The 18,565-nt window shown below is 52.6% G+C and overlaps 1 protein-coding gene across 1 annotated transcript; it reads left to right on the top strand.

Moving 5' to 3' along the window:
* Nucleotides 1-6,098: 6,098 nt before the first annotated feature.
* IRX5 (iroquois homeobox 5) lies at nucleotides 6,099-9,452 on the top strand. The gene is made up of 3 exons (XM_032255743.1): nucleotides 6,099-6,847; nucleotides 7,897-8,302; nucleotides 8,484-9,452. Exons 1-3 carry the CDS (start codon nucleotides 6,599-6,601, stop codon nucleotides 9,275-9,277), a joined length of 1,449 nt encoding a protein of 482 aa, XP_032111634.1. The 5' UTR covers nucleotides 6,099-6,598; the 3' UTR covers nucleotides 9,278-9,452.
* The last annotated feature ends 9,113 nt before the right edge of the window (nucleotides 9,453-18,565 follow it).

Here is an 18,565-nt window from a genome sequence, read left to right on the forward strand (position 1 = left end):
ATGACTGGAACTGATATTCTCACTAAATTTATTCTTAAAAGAACTACGCAACTGAAATTATTAAAAACTGTGATTAGGCATAAACAGATTATTTCTCTTAAATAATAATTCTATTTGTATAAAATATAAGAACGTTCACTTTCATTTTTATGAAAAGCACTGAGTTTGTAAATTTTACTGTCCAATTATACCATTAAAAATAAATTATTCAAAGTAATTCCATGATAAATAAGGAAAAATAAATTATTCAGTTTTACTGCATAAATCTAAAATTTTTCTATTTACTGTACTCTTGTTTAATCAAAATTTTTAGTAATCAAAGGCCTCAAGTAACTAACGTTCTCTACATTCTGTACTTAGCCCGTATTATCAATATAAATACTTTGGTAAAACCCACATTGATACTATTTTGGGTTGACTCCACGTACAAGCAAACTGTGCGCAGACACTCACTTGCAGATGAGCCTTGGGATGTGCAAGGACAAATTTCAGCCAACGTGGAGGAACCCCTCCGTTCAGAAGTGAACTTAGCTGACAACATCCAAATGTATTATGGAAGCATCACACTTATCACCTGCACAGAAAATGGAAATGATTCTGTTTAAGGAAACACAGAAAACTAAGTAATAATACTTTTGGGATATTAGATACGAATATCTAATTTTCTCCAAGGTACCACTCCATATTATGGCAAATAAACAAATAAAAGCTATATTAAGGTGTGGGATATCATTAGCCTGAGAAAAGATGAGAAAAATGGATTAAGTAAATGACAACTGCAGGAGAAAATCACATTCTCTTCTCCAGAACAAATGTTAAATGTATCCTTACTAATAAAGACTTAAACTCAAACTACATTAGAATATACTGGTTTTCAATTTTGAAGAATCTAAGTTAATTTGCTAAGCTAAATTTGTGCTTAGGTATACTACAGCTATAAAAACACTGCAGATTTATGCAGAAATAAGTCTTCAGCATCATACTTTGCAGTAATGCTATGAAAGCAAACCAGACATTGAGCAAGGAAAAAAGAATTCCTGCATTTGACATGTTCTTAGAGTTGCACCAACTGCTATTTTACTAAGAAAAATTATTCCCTATAAATAACTAAGAACTATACCAAAAAGATGTTAAAATATAAGAGTCAACACAAAAGAGATACTGAAGAGAAATATACAAAGATAATGAGATACTACCACTCAAAACAGGCTGTACTGCCCCAAATTTAAAGCATTATTCCAAAGTATGATGCTATGTTCATAATGCATTTTGAAGAGTATGTTTAATTCACTCAGGCTTACATGATTTCATCTACGTTCCTGTTATCAACTAAAGAACATTTTTTTCCTAAGATTTCTAGAATGTATACATATAATAATAATTATGAGTTATTCATTAAAACGGATAATTAGTTCATATTCCTACTTCATCTCTTTTAATGCAATATATAAAATTTGAAAATAACACATGATAACAGCATAAGGATACCACTCATCATAGCTGCCAGAAGGAAAAAGAAAATTTTGATTGGAGATGGTATGGGGATAAATAAAGCAATTATCTCAAAATTAATGCTCTTCTTTTTAGTTTTAGCAAACAAATCTACATAAATCTTTCTTTTAGTTTACCGTGTAATTCTAACCAGCTAATTATCCTTGGAGTCAAGAATGAGCTGTGACTGTACACCTGGCTTTTCCGATCATATGCCTATGGTCTCCACTTTCATTTCCTCTTTCGGCAATGAGTTTTAATATTAAAGAAAAACATACACACTTCTTACATACATACTGATAGACAACCAGCTTCCAGGAAATCATGAGCTACAAAGAGAGGGGAAAATCTTAATGCAATACTTATGTTAAAGGGTATTAGTTGCTGGGTAAGCCAAGGGCAATATAATCAACAGCATCCATCTTGCCAGTGTTTTTGCATTCCGAGATTTGGAGTAAAGAACAATAATATTATTTTAGTGGTCACCCAGGTTATGACTCAGATCCTTAAACTAATAAGAGGCTAAATGTTTTATCTTCACTTACTCATCAATTCAAATGCACAGAACAATATTCTGAAAGAAATAAAACAGTTTTCTTCTACTTCTGGAAATAAAAACAAGGCATTCGGTAAACATTGTAGCTAGGTACTGAGTGATATAAAAAAGAAATTGTTTTAGATCATTAATGCACCCCAGGAGACTGTTTCTATTCCAAAAACAAACAAACAAACAAAAAAAACCCAAAAAACGAAATAGCATAAATTTCTATGTTTACCTCTTATTATATTCCTGTTTCTGCACATTAAGCATGCCTTCCTCTACAGATTTATTCTGAACACTAATATGTGTTTGCTTAATAAAATACTGCTCTATTTTACGCTTTTCTTTCGAAATTAGAAACCATTATTCCACAAACGTAGAGCACAAAGAAAGCCGACACAGGCATTGCCAAAAAGCCACAAGTAGTATTAGTACGTGCTAGAACACTTGACATTAAACTATCATTTCTCTCTAAAACTTCTCTTGCCAAAGTGCTCACAAAATCTGGAGCCTCAAAGACAGGTTTCAAGTGCAATTAAATTCTCCAAAAGCAAAACTGTACAAAAATATGCCGCCCTTCTTATGTCCCCATTTATAGACAACATTTTCTCAGGATCTTAATTAAGATAACGATGCACACCTGTGTCAACATTCTCTGGCAAGACAGCCTTATCAATCATAATCCTTTAAGTACACTCCAAAACAGCAAAGCGATATGACAGAAACAATCTGTTGCCTTTCCTGGTGTTGGTGTTGTGTCTCTCCCACAAGAATGATGAGATCTTTAAAATACAGCAGACCTACTTTTATGAGTCTTTAAAGTTTTAACTGTAAACAGCTATTACACTAAATAAACAGGAATAACCTCTTTTGCACTTGACTGAAACAATGACAACTGTACAGACAAAACTTGAAGAGCAAGCTCTTAGGGCCATGTCTTGGCAATACAATTGCAAATCGTACTTTAAAGCTTTAAAATTTAAGAGTTATGCGTAACTGGATCCGTGCAGACATGACAAACCAATAAACCTTTAGGAAGTTTTAAAATGAGAATATTTAATAGTCCTACGTTAAAAATAACATGAGCAAACCTATCCCTAGTGTAAGTTTAAATGTTTGTAAAGATACAAATGCAACAGAAAGCAAGGGGGAAAAGTCTTGGTAACCTAGGATGGGAGGGATTCAGATCCCACCTCTGCTGGAAGAGAAAGCTTCAGAGTCAAGAGACCAATGAAACTACCGCTAACAAGTACGCAGGTTCCCAAACGGAAAAGCTGATAAACAGCAAGTAAGAAAGAGGGGAGAGTGAAACATATCGTCACTACTATCCCAATAAAAAGTTAAAATCTCGTGTTTACCAGCAAAAAAGTGAACGCTTTCATATAGAAACGGAGAAAACCCGCCAGATGCTATCTGCATGCCGTCTGCCTGCTAATCACGATCCGCCCTTTCCCTTCTCATAGTAACACAATTCTATCTCAGACGCCGAGCGGCCGTGGCCAGCCGAGCAGCAGAGCCATCAGTGTGCAAATAAAGCAGAAAATAGAGACATCCTTAAGAAATGAGTCTTAAATTTGACGTAGAGCGGAGGTGACAACCACGGCAACAGAACCATACATTCTAAATGCCTCAATATCTTGCAAGAGTCTCTCCAGCCCTTGACATCAAAAAGAAGACAGTAAAAGAAAAGAGGTTAGAAAAATTTAAAAACCAACCAAAAAGAAGCCACGGGGCGGAGGTTGGGGTGGGGGAAAGAGCGCGACGGCCGGAGTGGCAGGATGATGTAATGAGGATGTCTGTGTGACAGACTCGGGTTCTCGCTGGCACAAACCTCCATGGCTCCACTCCGGAAAGCCGCGTCTCGGACCAGAGCCGCGGCGACGGGGGTGACACGCGTGGACCAAAGGGCCAGGCCCACGCGTGCCAGCCCGGGGACGCCGACACCCGAGAGGCGCGTCAGGCGCCGACGCCGCCCCAGGCCCAGGTCCTCGCACACGGGACGTCTGGCCGCGCGCCGGGCAACGCCGCGTCCTCCCGGCCCACGAGGGGCCGCGGCTCGAGGGGCGGACGGCGCGGCCAGAGGGTCCGGCCGGGGAGGGGGCTCACCTCTCCTCCGCCGCGCGGGCGCGCAGGCCGCGGACGCTCCCTCGTGGCTGGCGCGAGCCCCCGGCGGGCGGCGCGCGCGGGCCGTTAGCGACCGTTAGCGCCAGGGGCAGGGGCGGCGGCGGGCGGAGCCGGGGGCGGGCGCTGAGGGGCCGCGGGGCCACGAGAGGCGGGAGCGAGGGGAGCAGGGCGGGGACGCTGCTGCGGGGCTCTCCCTGCGACGACCCGGGCCTACCGCGAACCCGGGAAGAGGCCGCCACTGGTCGGCTCCGCGCTTCCCCAGGCTCGGGCCGCCCGGGCCGCTCCGTCTCGCTTAGGCATTGGCCGGCTGGCAGCCACCTCGGCCCCGCGGTCGCAGCAGCCGCTGCCGCCGGCTTCCCGTCTCCATGACAATAGCGCGATCGAAGCTCCGCCCCACCCCGCCCCTTTGGCGCCAGGACTCGAAGGAAAGTGGGCTTACGTCACCAGTGGGCGGAGCCCAGCGAGGCCAGCGCCCAATCATAGGTGAAGGAGGTGTCAGGCACTAGGCTGGGCGGACCCAGGGGGTTCTCGGAGAATGTAGTCAACTGGTCCGTCCTCTTGGTGGGCGGTGTCTGGGGGAGGGAGCCTACGGAAGGGAGGAGCCGGCGCGCGAGCACTGGGGTGCGCCGCGAGCGGGTGTTGGTGCCGCGGGAGGGTGTGTGGGTAGTGTGAGCTCACGAAATACAGTACATCTAGCCTGTCAAAGTCAATGAGAGAAACTTTGTATATAGTTATGCTTCGGCTTCCGTGTGGCCCCATTATGCGAAGTCCCCTAAATCCCGAGCTTCCGCGGCGTGACCAAACCTGTGCCAGCCTCTGTCCTGATTCACCAGCGCCCCTGTCTGTCCCAGAGTTCGAGTGCGTCCGTGGCTTGTGGCGGCGGGAGGTGGAGAGAAGGGGAGAGGGTCTGTTTTGTATTCTAACTGTGTGGCCGTCTTGGGCAAGGGCTCTACCTCTGACTCAGTTGTGTGTGTTTGCTGCCTCGCCAGCGCCTGAACAAACAGTGGTTGGGTTGGGCACTGCTCTGCCCAGTGTTTGCAGTGGAGCGTGGGCGGGTGCGAGAGTGCGTGCGAAGGGAACGCAACTTAGTTGAACAAAAGGGAAGGGGTTGCACCCTCGACCACCACCGACTAGGCGATGCGAGCGGCGAGCCGATGGAAAGCCGGGAGAAAGAGGCTGCGAGGCGTGGGAGTGGAGCTAGGGAAGGTCCCGAGACCTCCTCGGGTGTCGCTAATTTTCTGTCTGGCAGTTCTTTCCCACCACTTTTCCTCTAGAAAAAGGCTACCTCCGTAGTCCCAGGCACCCAGTGTCTCTTCGTTTGACCGGGGCGGGGGGGGGGGTGCAGGGAAGGGAGTTTGGTGGAAGGAAGGCGAACTTGCAGTCGTCTGAGGCCTGCCTCTCGCCCACCTGCTGCTGCCGGAGCGGAGTGGCAGTCTTCCCGGACTTCCTGCGCCCTGGGCGCGGGCCATCCACCGGCCCTCCCAGAGACCTTCATTCCGGATCTCCAGCTGGCTCTCGGACCCCTAGCTTGGGGAAGAAGCCAGAAGGGAGTGAGCAACGAACGGCCTCGGAGCCCAGCCTGCGGAAGAACAAGAAGCCCGCTAACTCCGAGATCTACTGTGGCTAGGAGAGCGCAGAGCTTTCGCCAGCGCACAGTCCGCGGCCTCGTCCTCTTTGTGCTTCGGGGTGGCCCGACCCGCTACACGGCTAGCAGTGCGTCGGAACTGCTGCTCCTCCCTGAGTTAGCAGGAGAGGAAAGTTGGAAGAGATCGACGCGCCTAGGATGTGATTGTCATCCTGGGGCCGGCGCTCGAGAGTCTGAGAGAAAGCGAGAGAGAGAGAGAGAGGGAGAGACCGGGGAGGGGAAAAGGGGAGGCAAAGAGGAGGGGGAAGAGGGGGGCCGCGGAGGGGAGGCGGGCGCTAGGGAGGGGCGAGAGGAGCGCCAGCGAGCGGGAGAGGGAGCCGGGGAGGAAGAGGGAGAGGGCGAGGCGCGCCTGGCGGCCGGGTTGGCTGCGGCCGCCCAGAGTCTCCTGCCAGTCCTCCCACCGACTACACCCCGGGAAGGAGGAGCTTCGGGCGCGCACAAGGCGTCAGAATCCTCAATTTCCAACTTAGCATCTTGGCAGGACCTTTGCGAAGCCAAAAGCAGAGCCCCCCGGTGCAAAGAGCGAGGGGAAAAAAGAGAAAGCAGCAAGGGAGGGGAGGGGAAAAAAAGCCCAGCTGGGGCGAGCGAGGCGCGCAGAGGAGCGGGCGCGGCGGTCGCAGCCAGAGGCGCGCGGGAAGCCAGCGAGGAGGCGCCGCGGGCCGGAGCCCCGGAGCCGGGGCCGGAGGAGCGGCGGCCCAGGCTAGCCAGAGGCCAGGTGCCTGCCGGCTCGCCCTCGCAGGGCGCCGCCCGGCTCGTTGGCGGCCGCAGCGCGGCGCGCCCCATGCCCGTGTGTGGCCATGTCCTACCCGCAGGGCTACTTGTACCAGCCGTCCGCCTCGCTGGCGCTCTACTCGTGCCCGGCGTACAGCACCAGCGTCATTTCAGGGCCCCGCACGGATGAGCTCGGCCGGTCGTCTTCGGGCTCCGCGTTCTCGCCCTACGCTGGCTCGACTGCCTTCACCGCGCCCTCGCCGGGATACAACTCGCACCTCCAGTACGGCACCGACCCCGCGGCCGCCGCCGCCGCCGCCTTCTCTTCATACGTGGTACGTGAGCGGGATCCGCGGCGGGCGAGGGGCGAGGGCAGCCGGGGCCCGGCGGGAGGGCGGGGGCGGAGGGGGACACAGGCCTAGGCGCCAACACCGACCTCTCCCGCCAAGCTTCGCTGCCCCCGCAAACTTGGGCGATTGTCTCCCCCGGCTTCTCCCAGGCCTCGGACTCAGGAGTTGCTCGGACTGAGAGCCGCGTCTTGCTCGGATCGCTTTGCTGGCGGGAAGGGGTTTTGGGGGGAAAGGTAGCTGCAATTAAAGAGCAGCATTTGGTGTAAACGTAAGCTCCAGCTGCCCTGCAAATTTTATATTTTTGGTTTTGTTATTTTGGAAAAGTAGTTCAAAAGAAATAGACCCGGAATTTGAGCCGAAGCATGCTAAGTCTATGTAAATGTGTTTGGCCTAGCCTTTAATTAGTCCTCCAAAATGTTGCAAATCCGTAATCCTATCTTCGCAATCCGATTTGGGGGTATTAAATTTCTGAAAAGTCGGTCGACCTGCGGTGCATCCGGGATTTTTCGGCCGGGTGGTAACTTCGGTCTGGGGTAGCATTTTTGAGGGTGGGAGTGCCGGGGCATGGCTCAGGTTTTCCTCTGCGTTTCTTTGCGGGTTGGAAAAAGAAAAGAGCCTTGACTTCCCTTGTTTTCCCCCTTGCGTCCAACGTGCGGCCGCTCCCGCGCGGGGCGCGGAGTCGGCTCGGTTGCCCAGGCCTCTATCTGGATCGAGGGCCCGGCCACTGTGGCCAGATCTGCGCGCGGGGTAAGGACGTGCCCTGGCAGATGGGGGCCTACGGAGTGGCACTGAGGCCGGGACAGCTTCAGGAGCCCCCGAAGGACCTGACTCAGGAATTGAGGCCCGGCTGCCTTCTGAGGAGGGGGAGGAGTTGCTCCTGGGTCTGAACTCCGCCAGCCTTGCCCCAGAGGAAGCTGGAGTGCGGGCCTCGTCCTCCCACAGACCCCGGGAAGCGCAGGGAAATGGGTGCTTCGGTTGTTCCGCTGGCAGTGGAGACCACGGCCCACACTCACCTCTCTGCGTCTCCACTGCAGGGCTCTCCCTACGACCACACACCCGGCATGGCGGGCTCCTTGGGGTACCACCCCTACGCGGCGCCCCTGGGTTCGTACCCTTACGGGGACCCAGCGTACCGGAAGAATGCCACTAGGGACGCCACGGCTACCCTCAAGGCCTGGCTCAACGAGCACCGCAAGAACCCCTACCCCACCAAGGGCGAGAAGATCATGCTGGCCATCATCACCAAGATGACCCTCACCCAGGTGTCCACCTGGTTCGCCAACGCTCGCCGGCGCCTCAAGAAAGAGAACAAAATGACGTGGACGCCGCGGAACCGCAGCGAGGACGAGGAAGAGGAGGAGAACATCGACCTGGAGAAGAACGACGAGGACGAGCCCCAGAAGCCCGAGGACAAGGGCGACCCCGAGGGCCCCGAAGCAGGTTGGTGGACCCGGGAAAGGGCGTGTTGGGCGGGAGTAAAAAGGAAAAGGGGGGCCTGGAGGGGGCGCGCACGGGGCCTGGAGGCTGGAGGCAAGGGTCTCTGACTTTGCGGGCGGGAACCGGGTCCAGCCGCACTGCCTCTGAGCCTCTGAGCCTCTGACAGCCCGGGTTTCGCCCGCAGGAGGAGCTGAGCAGAAGGCTTCGGGCTGCGAACGGCTGCAGGGGCCACCTACCCCCGCCGGCAAGGAGACGGAGGGCAGCCTTAGCGACTCGGATTTTAAGGAGCCGCCCTCAGAGGGCCGCCTTGACGCGCTGCAGGGCCCCTCGCGCACCGGCGGGCCCTCCCCGGCTGGGCCAGCGGCAGCGCGGCTGGCGGAGGACCCGGCCCCTCACTACCCTACGGGCGCTCCGGCATCCGGCCCGCATCCAGCCGCGGGAGAGCTGCCCCCCGGGCCCGGTGGGCCCTCGGTTATCCATTCACCGCCTCCGCCGCCGCCTCCGGCAGTGCTCGCCAAGCCCAAACTGTGGTCTCTGGCAGAGATCGCCACATCCTCGGACAAGGTCAAGGACGGGGGCGGCGGGAGCGAAGGCTCTCCATGCCCACCGTGCCCCGGGCCCATAGCCGGGCAAGCCCTAGGAGGCAGCCGTGCGTCGCCGGCCCCGGCGCCATCGCGCTCGCCCTCGGCGCAGTGTCCTTTTCCGGGCGGGACAGTGCTGTCCCGGCCTCTTTATTACACCGCGCCCTTCTATCCTGGCTACACGAACTATGGCTCCTTCGGACACCTTCATGGCCACCCGGGGCCTGGGCCAGGCCCCACAACCGGTCCGGGGTCTCATTTCAATGGATTAAACCAGACCGTGTTGAACCGAGCGGACGCTTTGGCTAAAGACCCGAAAGTGTTGCGGAGCCAGTCTCAGCTAGACCTGTGCAAAGACTCTCCCTATGAATTGAAGAAAGGTATGTCCGACATTTAACGCGGGCTGCGTCGGTCCCGGACTTTTCTAATTTATTAAAAACATGGCCTTGGCAGTTATTTTTCCATCACCGAAAGAAAGAGAGAGAGAGAGAGAGAAAAAAACCCTCCTATTCAAAAGTTTATAGTTTATGGAGATGGATGACATAAAAATGTAAACATCTCCACACACAAAAGAAATGTCTTAACCAACCGAAAAGGAAAATTAAAAAAGGATTTGTATTAAATCTTATTCTGTATATTTAATGTAGCATTTTTGTATTTAAATTGATAATTCAATATCTTTGAAGTAAATTATGAAATGAAGACACCTGTACAGGCATTTAATTTTTTTTTGTAATATAAATATATACATTTGTGTTTCCCCCAAAACTGTTTCATAGTTTAAAAATACAAGTTTAATTTAATTTTTTACACCTATTGATTCTGCTGGGTATGAGCTAAAGTATTATTACAGAAAGAAAACAGGTTATACGCTTAGATTTAAAAAGTGAAAGAAACTGCAGGCGCCTTTGTAAAATGCAAAATATTTAATTAAAAGAGATTTTAACATAATGAGAGCCACGCATTGCTTTTTAGAAGCCTCAATAAACTGTCCATTGCCTTGGTCAAAAGGTGCAAACTGCAACTTTTTTCAAAGTGGGTGTTGAAATGTTCCTCAGACCTTCAAGTGTGCCAGGGGAAAACCATAATTAGGCTGCAAGCCCCGGGGAACCTGGCCCTCCCCGGAATGCAGATCTGGATCACTGATGCGGGCTCCTTGGGAGAGATTGGACCTCGAAGGAAGGAGAAGGGAGACCCAAATGTGTGCCCAGAAGGGAGAAAAGATGGCAAAGCCAGCTAGGGACACGCACCACCCGAGCGCCATCGCTTAACCTAATTATTTCCAATCAGTGTCGTGTTTTATGCAAAGCAATCAGCTGGTGAACTTTGCTAATGAGTTCGATTTTATGCCGGATTTAGCCCTTATTACTATTTCAAGGGTGCTTCGGGCTAATGCGGGCGGGAGCATTCAGGGATGCCAAGGGGAGGGCTTTCCCAAGTCACCGTCTTCTTCTCTGCCCCTTCAAATCTGGGCACTGATCTCTTCTTTTGATTTGATTAAATTATGAACATTTCAGCCCTGACTGTGAGGGTGGCCCGCGGCCCAGTAGGTACTTGCTCAGCTGCCGGGCTGGGGTCGAGCGGGACGGGCGAGGGGACGGTTTCCCCCTTTCACAGGTAGGTGTCACACTTGTCCTGAATTTCAAGCCTGCACTTTGCAGAGTCGGAGATTGCAGTGGGCGGAAGGGGAGGAGGGAGCGCCATAGCCACTTGGGGGAAACAAGGGGAGCCCCCGAAAGGATCCCTCCCCCTCACCATGGGCCTCTTTTTGGACAAGTGGTCTTCAAAAGTTGGAGGCCATTTGCCTAGATAACGAGGACGCTGTGGACTCCATCAGGCTTGTCGTCGCTTTAGCACTTTTCTCAGCTCAGATGCAAGAGTCCGAGTAGCTACAAAAGTATGTTGAGGTTTTACTTTATCGTTTTAATCCTGCATACTTCATCTCAAAATGAAGAGTCAGGATGCACCTGAATCCCAAACGAGGAAGAATCAACGCCCTGCGCCCGAGGCTGGCCAACGCTGTGGATTCGGGCTTGGCTGCGGTGCTGGCGCCTCCATTTTGCACCCGAGATCTGGAGCCCGAACGCGTTTTACTTCGTGGGAAATTTTCAGTGGTTGGGGGGAGGGAGTGTGTGTGTGTGGGGGGGAGGGGTGTTACAGCAAAAACATACCCCAGCGAGGGGAATTAATTTGCTCTAGTAAACCCAAGCCTGACTGTAGAGAGGGAATGTGTTCGCACAACATTGGTTTAATTAGGCTAAATCAAAATGCACATATTTGCATTTCTACTGAAGATGACTTTAACCTTAACTCGATGTTGTAAACACACCCCGAAGTTTCACTGGAGTTGCTTTTGGTATTTCTTTTTTTAAAAACCTGCAGCGGATCTCCTTTAAGCTTATTCGAATTTAAACTAGTTTGAAAGCTGCATTGTCCAGATGTTTTAGCGAACAGCGGTGGACTTCAGGGTTTAAATTAGTGAGAAAATTCACGCAGGGAAAATGGTTTCAAAGCTGGAAGTGTGAATGATTAAATATGCATGAGGCGATCGTATTTTATTTTGTCCCTTTAATTATAAATGATTTTTTTAAACAATTGAATTCCAGAGATGACTTGCCCTCCCTCCTTTCCCCCCTCATCCCCCTCCATTCTCCCCTCCCTCCCCCCCCAGCCTGGTTCACAATCAGCTTCCCCCCCCCCGACCCCCCGCCCCCCGTTGAATATGCAGCCCCAGAAGCCACCTTTTCTAAAAAAGTCAGGAGAATAGGCCAGTCCCCTTCTCTTAAGAGAGAGTTTAAGGACAACATCACCTCGGCGGGGTTTTGGAAGCACTGGCCCTAAACCCTGCCCAACGATTTTAAAAAGAAAATTACAGGCCTCCCAGTGTTCCCGGGAATATGCAAATGGCACGGCGCGGGCCTCCCAAATCAGACCGCGAAGCCTCGGGGCTGGGAGCCGAATGCCCGCCGAGCTGCCTGGGAACTGGAACGGCGCACCCGGGAGCGCCAGGCGTTTCTCCTCTTCCAGGGCGGCGCTGGGAGCCTCCCGGCTGGGGAGCTAAACCGCTGGGGGCTTGGCAGCTGCTGCCTGAGTCGCTGCCCCCTGCCCGCATCCCTCCCGCCCTGGGCCTCTGTAGGGTCTGCGGTTTTCTGTACGCACTTGGCCTTGAGTACTAGCACCCAATTACGTCTGTTTTTTTTTTTGTTTTTTTTTGTTTTTTTTTTTTTTGTAGAGCTGGGTTTCTGTGGCCAGCAACTTTTCTGGCGTTTAGCGACTTTGAGTTTGGAGGTGGCCTGCCAGGCAAATCAGGGTGCGGGGCATTTAGGAAACGTCTTCCGCGCTTAACCCCAGAAGTGGTTGCGTGTCTGTAGGACCCCAAGTTTCTCCCGGAGGCTCTCCTTTGCTGCGTCTCGGGCCCTCCAGCAGGCGAAGCCTTCTCAGATGCGCTGGGGAAAACTTCCGGCGTGTTCGGGGCTCAGGGTTTGTTCTCAGGCATGGACTGGTCACGCAGAAATTGTGCGAGGCAGTGCCTAAGGTCCCAAAGTGCTGAGACTGTGCTGGCGTTTGCCACCTGCGCCTGGCTGGACCGTTTCTGGGCGCCAAGAAACTCCTACCTTGGCACTTAGGGACCAGAAGCCACTGGATGTCTAGCAACAGGGGACACGAGATCACTGCGTGGGGTCTCGTAGGCAGTCCCCTGAGGCAGTGCAAAACCCGGAACCGGCTGGGCTCCCTTTTCTTCATCCTCTGTGCGGGGCTGAATCAGTTCATGGGATTTGGGAGTCAGGAGAGGGATCTTTCTCCTTCCCGCCTACACTCCGGGTGCTAAGGCCCGAAATGCCGTTTCCCCAGCCCGGGTGCAGGGTCTGCAGCAAGGCCTCCTGGTTTGCAAACCCCTCCAGGCCGCTCATTCCCGGTGCCACGCGCAGCTCTTGGAACCTAGAAGACTGGCAGGGGAAGGAGGGTCGTGCGTGCGGTTTCGGCACCGGCCGTACCTCCTAGTCCACCTGTCCCCCACAACTAGCTGTCGACTCGGACGGAGGCACTGAACAGAGCAATGCAAACCGCCCAAAGTGAAAGGAATGTGATTCGCTCCCAGGAGGGAGCCGGACGTGGATGCGGTTTAGGAAGGGCGCCGCCTACCGGACCCGGAGAGCCAAGCGATTCGCAGGGAGGGGGAACTAGAGGAGACCCCGCTATCCCCCTACCCACCATGGGGGCTTAGCTTTTAACTCCTAGCCGGACAAACTTAAACTGCTTCGCCACCCCAGCGCGCCACAGCCCTGGACCCAAGACCCAGGTGGCATTGGGGATTTGGGGAGCAGGGCCCACAACTAGAACAGTTTTGACCCTACCGATTTCCGCCACGACTTCGGCATAGTTTCAAAAACCAGGCGCAGGCAACTGAGAAATACGAGGGCGGCTGAAATAACCGACGGGCGGGGTCGCAGCCGTGCCCTCCCCGGCAGCTCTCGCCCCACATCAGGAGCACGCACTTCTACTCCTGAGGGCTCTTTCCACGCTCCAGCTCTAAAAAAACAACCCTGTGCAGTTTTGTTTAATTGGCGGATTGGAAAATTGGGGTGCTACTGTGCAACCGCGCCCCCAAAGACCGTTTGGTCTTAAGAGCTTTTGGCTTGTGGGGTAGAGATCTGTAGAAAAGGGAAAAACAAAAGGACCCTCCCATTGCGTCGAACCCTCCTGTTTCGAAAAGAACTTTAATGAGGTCGGCGTGGCAGGGCCTGCGGTGCTCACCTCGGCTTCGCCGTACCACGCCAGAAGCCCTCGTGGGTTGAGTTCAGTGGTCTCCCCCAGGTGCAGGGTTATTAGGGGAAAGCGGGGCGCGCCAGCGGGCTGGATCTTTGTTTCCCTCGCCGCCCGGCCTTGGAACAGGAGGGCAATCGGACCCGACTGGGACCTTGGCGCCTGCCTTCCCCTTAAACTGGCCAAAGCTTCAGGACTATCCCTAGACCCACCCCGCGGGTCTTCCTTTGTGGCCAGGACAGAGCCCATCTCCTTTTCGTTTTCACGATAACTGCGACTTGGGCCCCGGGCACTAGGGAGCCCAGGTTGTGGCCTAGCAGCAGATCGTCTCGGGGGCTGGGCGGCAGCTCTGGCCGCGCCTCCAGCGCTGGGCGGCCTCTCCAGGCCAGTGGAGGTCTCTGGCCTCGTGTCCGCAGCAGGCCCCAGCCCTGGGTCCCCAAGGCTGCTCGCAGGGCAGCGGCTCGTTTCCGGCACCGGGACAAGCCCAGAGCTTAGACACCACTTTCCCAGTGAAATCTGCTTTTATTTGCTCCGAGCAAACCCCGGGCTCTCAGCGCTCCCGCCTGATGGATGCAAATGTAAATGTGCACTTATTTAATTGGATCAGGCCCCAAGATAAAAGAGATAAACGGCTCCCCGTTTGCTTATTTTCCGAGGCATGCAGCGCCGCGTGGAGGGGAAGCTAATGAAGGAGCAGCGCGGCACTCGGCACTCCCGTCCTCCGCAGCCGTGGCACGCTGGCCGGCCGGTTCCGCGTGGGCTGCGACTCTTTGTCGACCTACTTTGCACTGGCCCTGCCCGCCAGATAGGGTCCGCGCTGGACCTTCTGTGCTCCAGGCTGGGAAAGAGAGAAGGCGCGGCGTTGGCATCGCGCTTGCAAATACCCCACTTCGCCACAACTTTCTCTTTTCTTCACCTCGGTTTGTACCCCTCTCCTTTCTTACCCAAGTCCCCATGCTTGGGTCATACTGGCTGGGCCCATTCGATAGAAAATCCTTCCCATCTTCTTTCCCAGGTATCTTCTTAATTCCCCAGGGGTCGTCTTCCACCCCAATCGGAGGTTTCAGAAAAAGATGAGAAGGCCATGAAAAAGACCAGGTGCCACCCTCCAACTCCCGGGGTCCTGTGGAGCCGCCCTGGAGAAGGAAGGACCCCCTTCTATGTTCCCACATGGCCCTCTTTTGGAGCATGAGATTTCTTTCAGAATTTTGTCCCAAATAATGTACGAACACAATACACAGAGCACTGAAGTCATTGCAAGGGGTCGTGATACCCCGAAAAACAGACATTAGGAGAAAGGGGCGCCTGGCTTTTGCCTCCTCGGGACGGGAGTTCGAACCTCAAGGCCAGCGCATCTTCCTTCGCGGCAAGTTTGTTTTCCAATTTGGGTCTTGGTTTTTCGTCCCCGCAGTTTCTTTCCGGTTCAGAAGGGCTGCGGAGGAGGTCTGGGTGGGTTAGGGAGAGAGACCTGATGAGACAGCCTGCCGAGAATGGGTGCAGAGCAATCGGGGGTGAGGGGCGCCCTAGGCCGAGACGCTGTGGGCTAGGAGGGCTGGACTGGCAAGGTTGGGAAGGGCTGGGTGGGAGGAGGCCCGGCGGGGCAGGGCGTCCCGGCCACGCCCCGTCCCCACCGCGCTGATGGATCGGCTTGTCAGGAGAGCTGTGTGCGCGGAGCCCATCAGAAAGCACTTACCTCGCTAAACTAAAATTACTGTCTTTTCAGGGGCTAATTTGTGTAACTCCCATGGAGGGGCTTGGAGGGGGGTTGATGAGGCATAAAATGATGATTAATGAATTTATTGGCCGCTGCTCATCAAACAAGGACTGGAGAGTTCTCGGCTGCACTGGCGGCCTGGCGGCGGCGCTCAACACAACTGGGGTTCAGCTTCCAGGGGCTCAGCGCCTGCTCGGGCTTCCCCAAGTGCTCGGTCTTGAGTCCTTAGCTGCTTCACGCTGGCAGTTTGCCCCGCAACCCCAACCTAATTTGGGGCACAGGCTCTAGCTGCCGCCATCGCCCCCTGCGGGCCAGCTGCACAGGCCTGGGGAGGGTCGGCTGCAGGCCCATTGGGGCAATGGCCTCTCCAGGACTGAGTGTGACTGTGGCACCGGAGGCAGCCTGGAGCTGAGGACTGGAGTTGTCTTCCAGAGATGTTATAGCTTACTGGGTTGGTGCTTGGGCTTTGGTGACTCCACCCTGCCTCTGCGACTTACTAGCTATGTGTCCTTGGCCAGATCCAATGCCCAATCTGAGCCTCAGAGTCCTCATCTGTGACATGGGGCTTTACCACTCCTGGCTTTGTGAGGATTCGGGGCTATGGCACATAGCTATCCTTCAATACAGCTATTAAAGGCAGGCTATTTTAAGACTTGAGTTCACTGGAGATGCTGGCTAAGGCCTGAGGGTAGACAGGTTGGGAGACAGAGGCTTGGGTTGGGACTTGAGGGAGTGAATCCTGCCCGAATGACTGATCTTTCTCAGGACTTCCCGTCACCTCCCCACCTTTCCTGGCTGGGGATTAATGGCCCAGACAGTGAGGGAGCCTGGAAGGCAGTTAGACCAGGGAGTGACCTGCTCACAGCTGAGCTTTCTGGAGCTGACTGAAGCTGCCACGTGGCTTGTTTACATGGCAGAATCTACTTTCAGGTTAGTCTGCTGGATAGTTCAGAACTTCTCATAACCCACCCTTTGTCTGCAGGCTCCTGTCTTTTGGAATCTGTCCATGAGGACCTTGGGGCTATTTCTGCTGGTTTTAATCCAGAACCTGCAGCCCATGAACTTATAATTTCAATTTGGATTCTTTTCTCTGATTGCATCACCTCCCCTGCCTACCTCACACCACCTCACCCTTTCCATCCCAGATCTCCCAACAGTGGGCTTCTCCCTTGCCTTCCCAGGACATCCTGTGTTCCTGTAACAGAAGGCAGAAAAGACCTTGACATTGACCTCTCTAGTGGAATGCCTATCTTAGTCTCTGTGTTAGTGTAGCCCCACTTAAACTGTTCCCTTCCCTTCCTCTAGCCACTGTCAATTAAGCACCTGTAATATACTAGATGCACTGTTGCATCATCAATGATGCAACAATGAACAAAACAAAGTCCCTGCCTTCCTAGAGCTTACACTTTAGAGAATACAACAGAAAGTAAACAAATGAGTGAGACAATGATTTATTACCATGCCCAGGTGATGAGAGTTATGGGAAAAATTTAGTAGGGTAAGGGGTTAGTGAGGGCAGTCTGGGAAGCTTCCCTTAGGAAGCTCTCCTGGAAGAAGTTAGGGTATAGGGCATGCAGATATTTGCAGGAAGAGAGTACCAGGCAGAAGGAAGGTCAAATGTGAGGATCCTGCTGTGGAAACAGATCTGAGCAGCAAGGAGACCTTTGTAGAAGGGAAAGAAGCCTAGGTAAAGCCCAGATGAGGTAATATGTAGGTCCTGGTGGGATATTCAGGGTTTATGAGAGAGGGAGAAAAGGAGGAAGTTTGGGAGGATTTCGAGGGGAGTAACAAGATCTAATTTACGTTTTAAATGCATCCCCTGGGTGTGAGGAGCTGAAAGTCTGGGAGGGCAAGAGGGCAAGAGTGCAAGTAGGGAACATTTAGGAGGCCCATGGGGAATTCAAGGGAAGGGAATGTTGCTTTGTACCAACCACTACTTGGTGGTACCCAGAGAGGCGGGGAGAAGTGCTCAGGTTTGGGCTATCTTTTGAAGGCAGAGTCAACAGGCTTTACCCACGGACGGAATGTATGTGGACAAAGAGAGAGGAGCTGGGAATGCAGGATGCCTCCACGGATTTGGGCCTGAGTCCCCAGGAGAATAGGGGGTGTAATTTGCTGAGATGCCCAACATTAAGGGAGTTGCAGGGATCTTTTTTGCTCCAGAAAGAGGGTAAGTAAACCACTCTTTGCCATGACTCAGAAGCCATTGGGCCCAAAGGAGCTGCTTTTGTGGACACGTGAGGCATCCAGTGGCAAAGCACTCAAATGCCCAGGGCAGATGCACATGGCCAGGAAAACTCGACAGATGCTCTCCTGAAACCATAGATCTCACAGTGCTTAGACCACATCTCCCATTACTTTTCTTTTTTTTTTTTTTCTTTAAAAAATTATGTGTCAATCTATGTATGTATATATGTATGTATCTGATGTTTCACTGTGCTGCTCAGGCTAGTCTTGAACACCTGAACTCAAGCAATCTTCTGCTCCAGTCTCTCAAAGTGCTAGGATTACAGGCGTGAGCCACTGTGCCCCAAGCCCCCATTTATTTCTTTTTTCCTTACCAGTGGAGAAACTGAGGCTGGGAAGTGAAAATGACTTCTCCAAGCTCATGCCATGGGTTTAGAGAAAGGGATGGATCCCAAACCCAAATCTCCTAACTCCCAGGCCTACGCTTGTCCCTGCCTCAGCCGAGCTAAGTTCTCTGGGATATCTGTATTTTAACAGAGAACCCCTGGAAACAAAATGCTTTAACAGAGAGGAATGAATTTATAATGGCAGAATCTCAGACACCGTGACAGGCTGTCAAGGGAGATATATTTAGGCTGGGCCAGGAAACATCTTAGCCCTCCTCAGACACTGCTGGAGGACGACTGCCTCCTCAGGACTCCGTGTGTGAAGTACAGATGAGGAAAGGGCTCGGGATGTGCCATCTCTCCCAGAGACTCAACAACAAGGAGGAACTGGGGCCGTTTTGCCTGCCAGGGAGTGTTTTCTTTCCTAAACAATTGCTGTTTGAAAAGATTTACTCATTTTTCCTGTTTGAAGTGACGTCTGCCCGCCCACAATTATCTCACATGATGCCAGCAAAAATTAACTTTCCTTTGCCCATCATTTCACAGCAACTCCTGTCAAAGACAGATTGGAGTTGGGGGCCAGGCGCCCCATCATGGGTCCTTCATGCATTTATTTTGATTTTTTTTTTTTTTT

This window comes from Sapajus apella, unplaced genomic scaffold, assembly GCF_009761245.1.
Source record: "Sapajus apella isolate SASKATOON/1434 unplaced genomic scaffold, GSC_monkey_1.0 scaffold90, whole genome shotgun sequence".
NCBI lineage: Eukaryota > Metazoa > Chordata > Mammalia > Primates > Cebidae > Sapajus > Sapajus apella.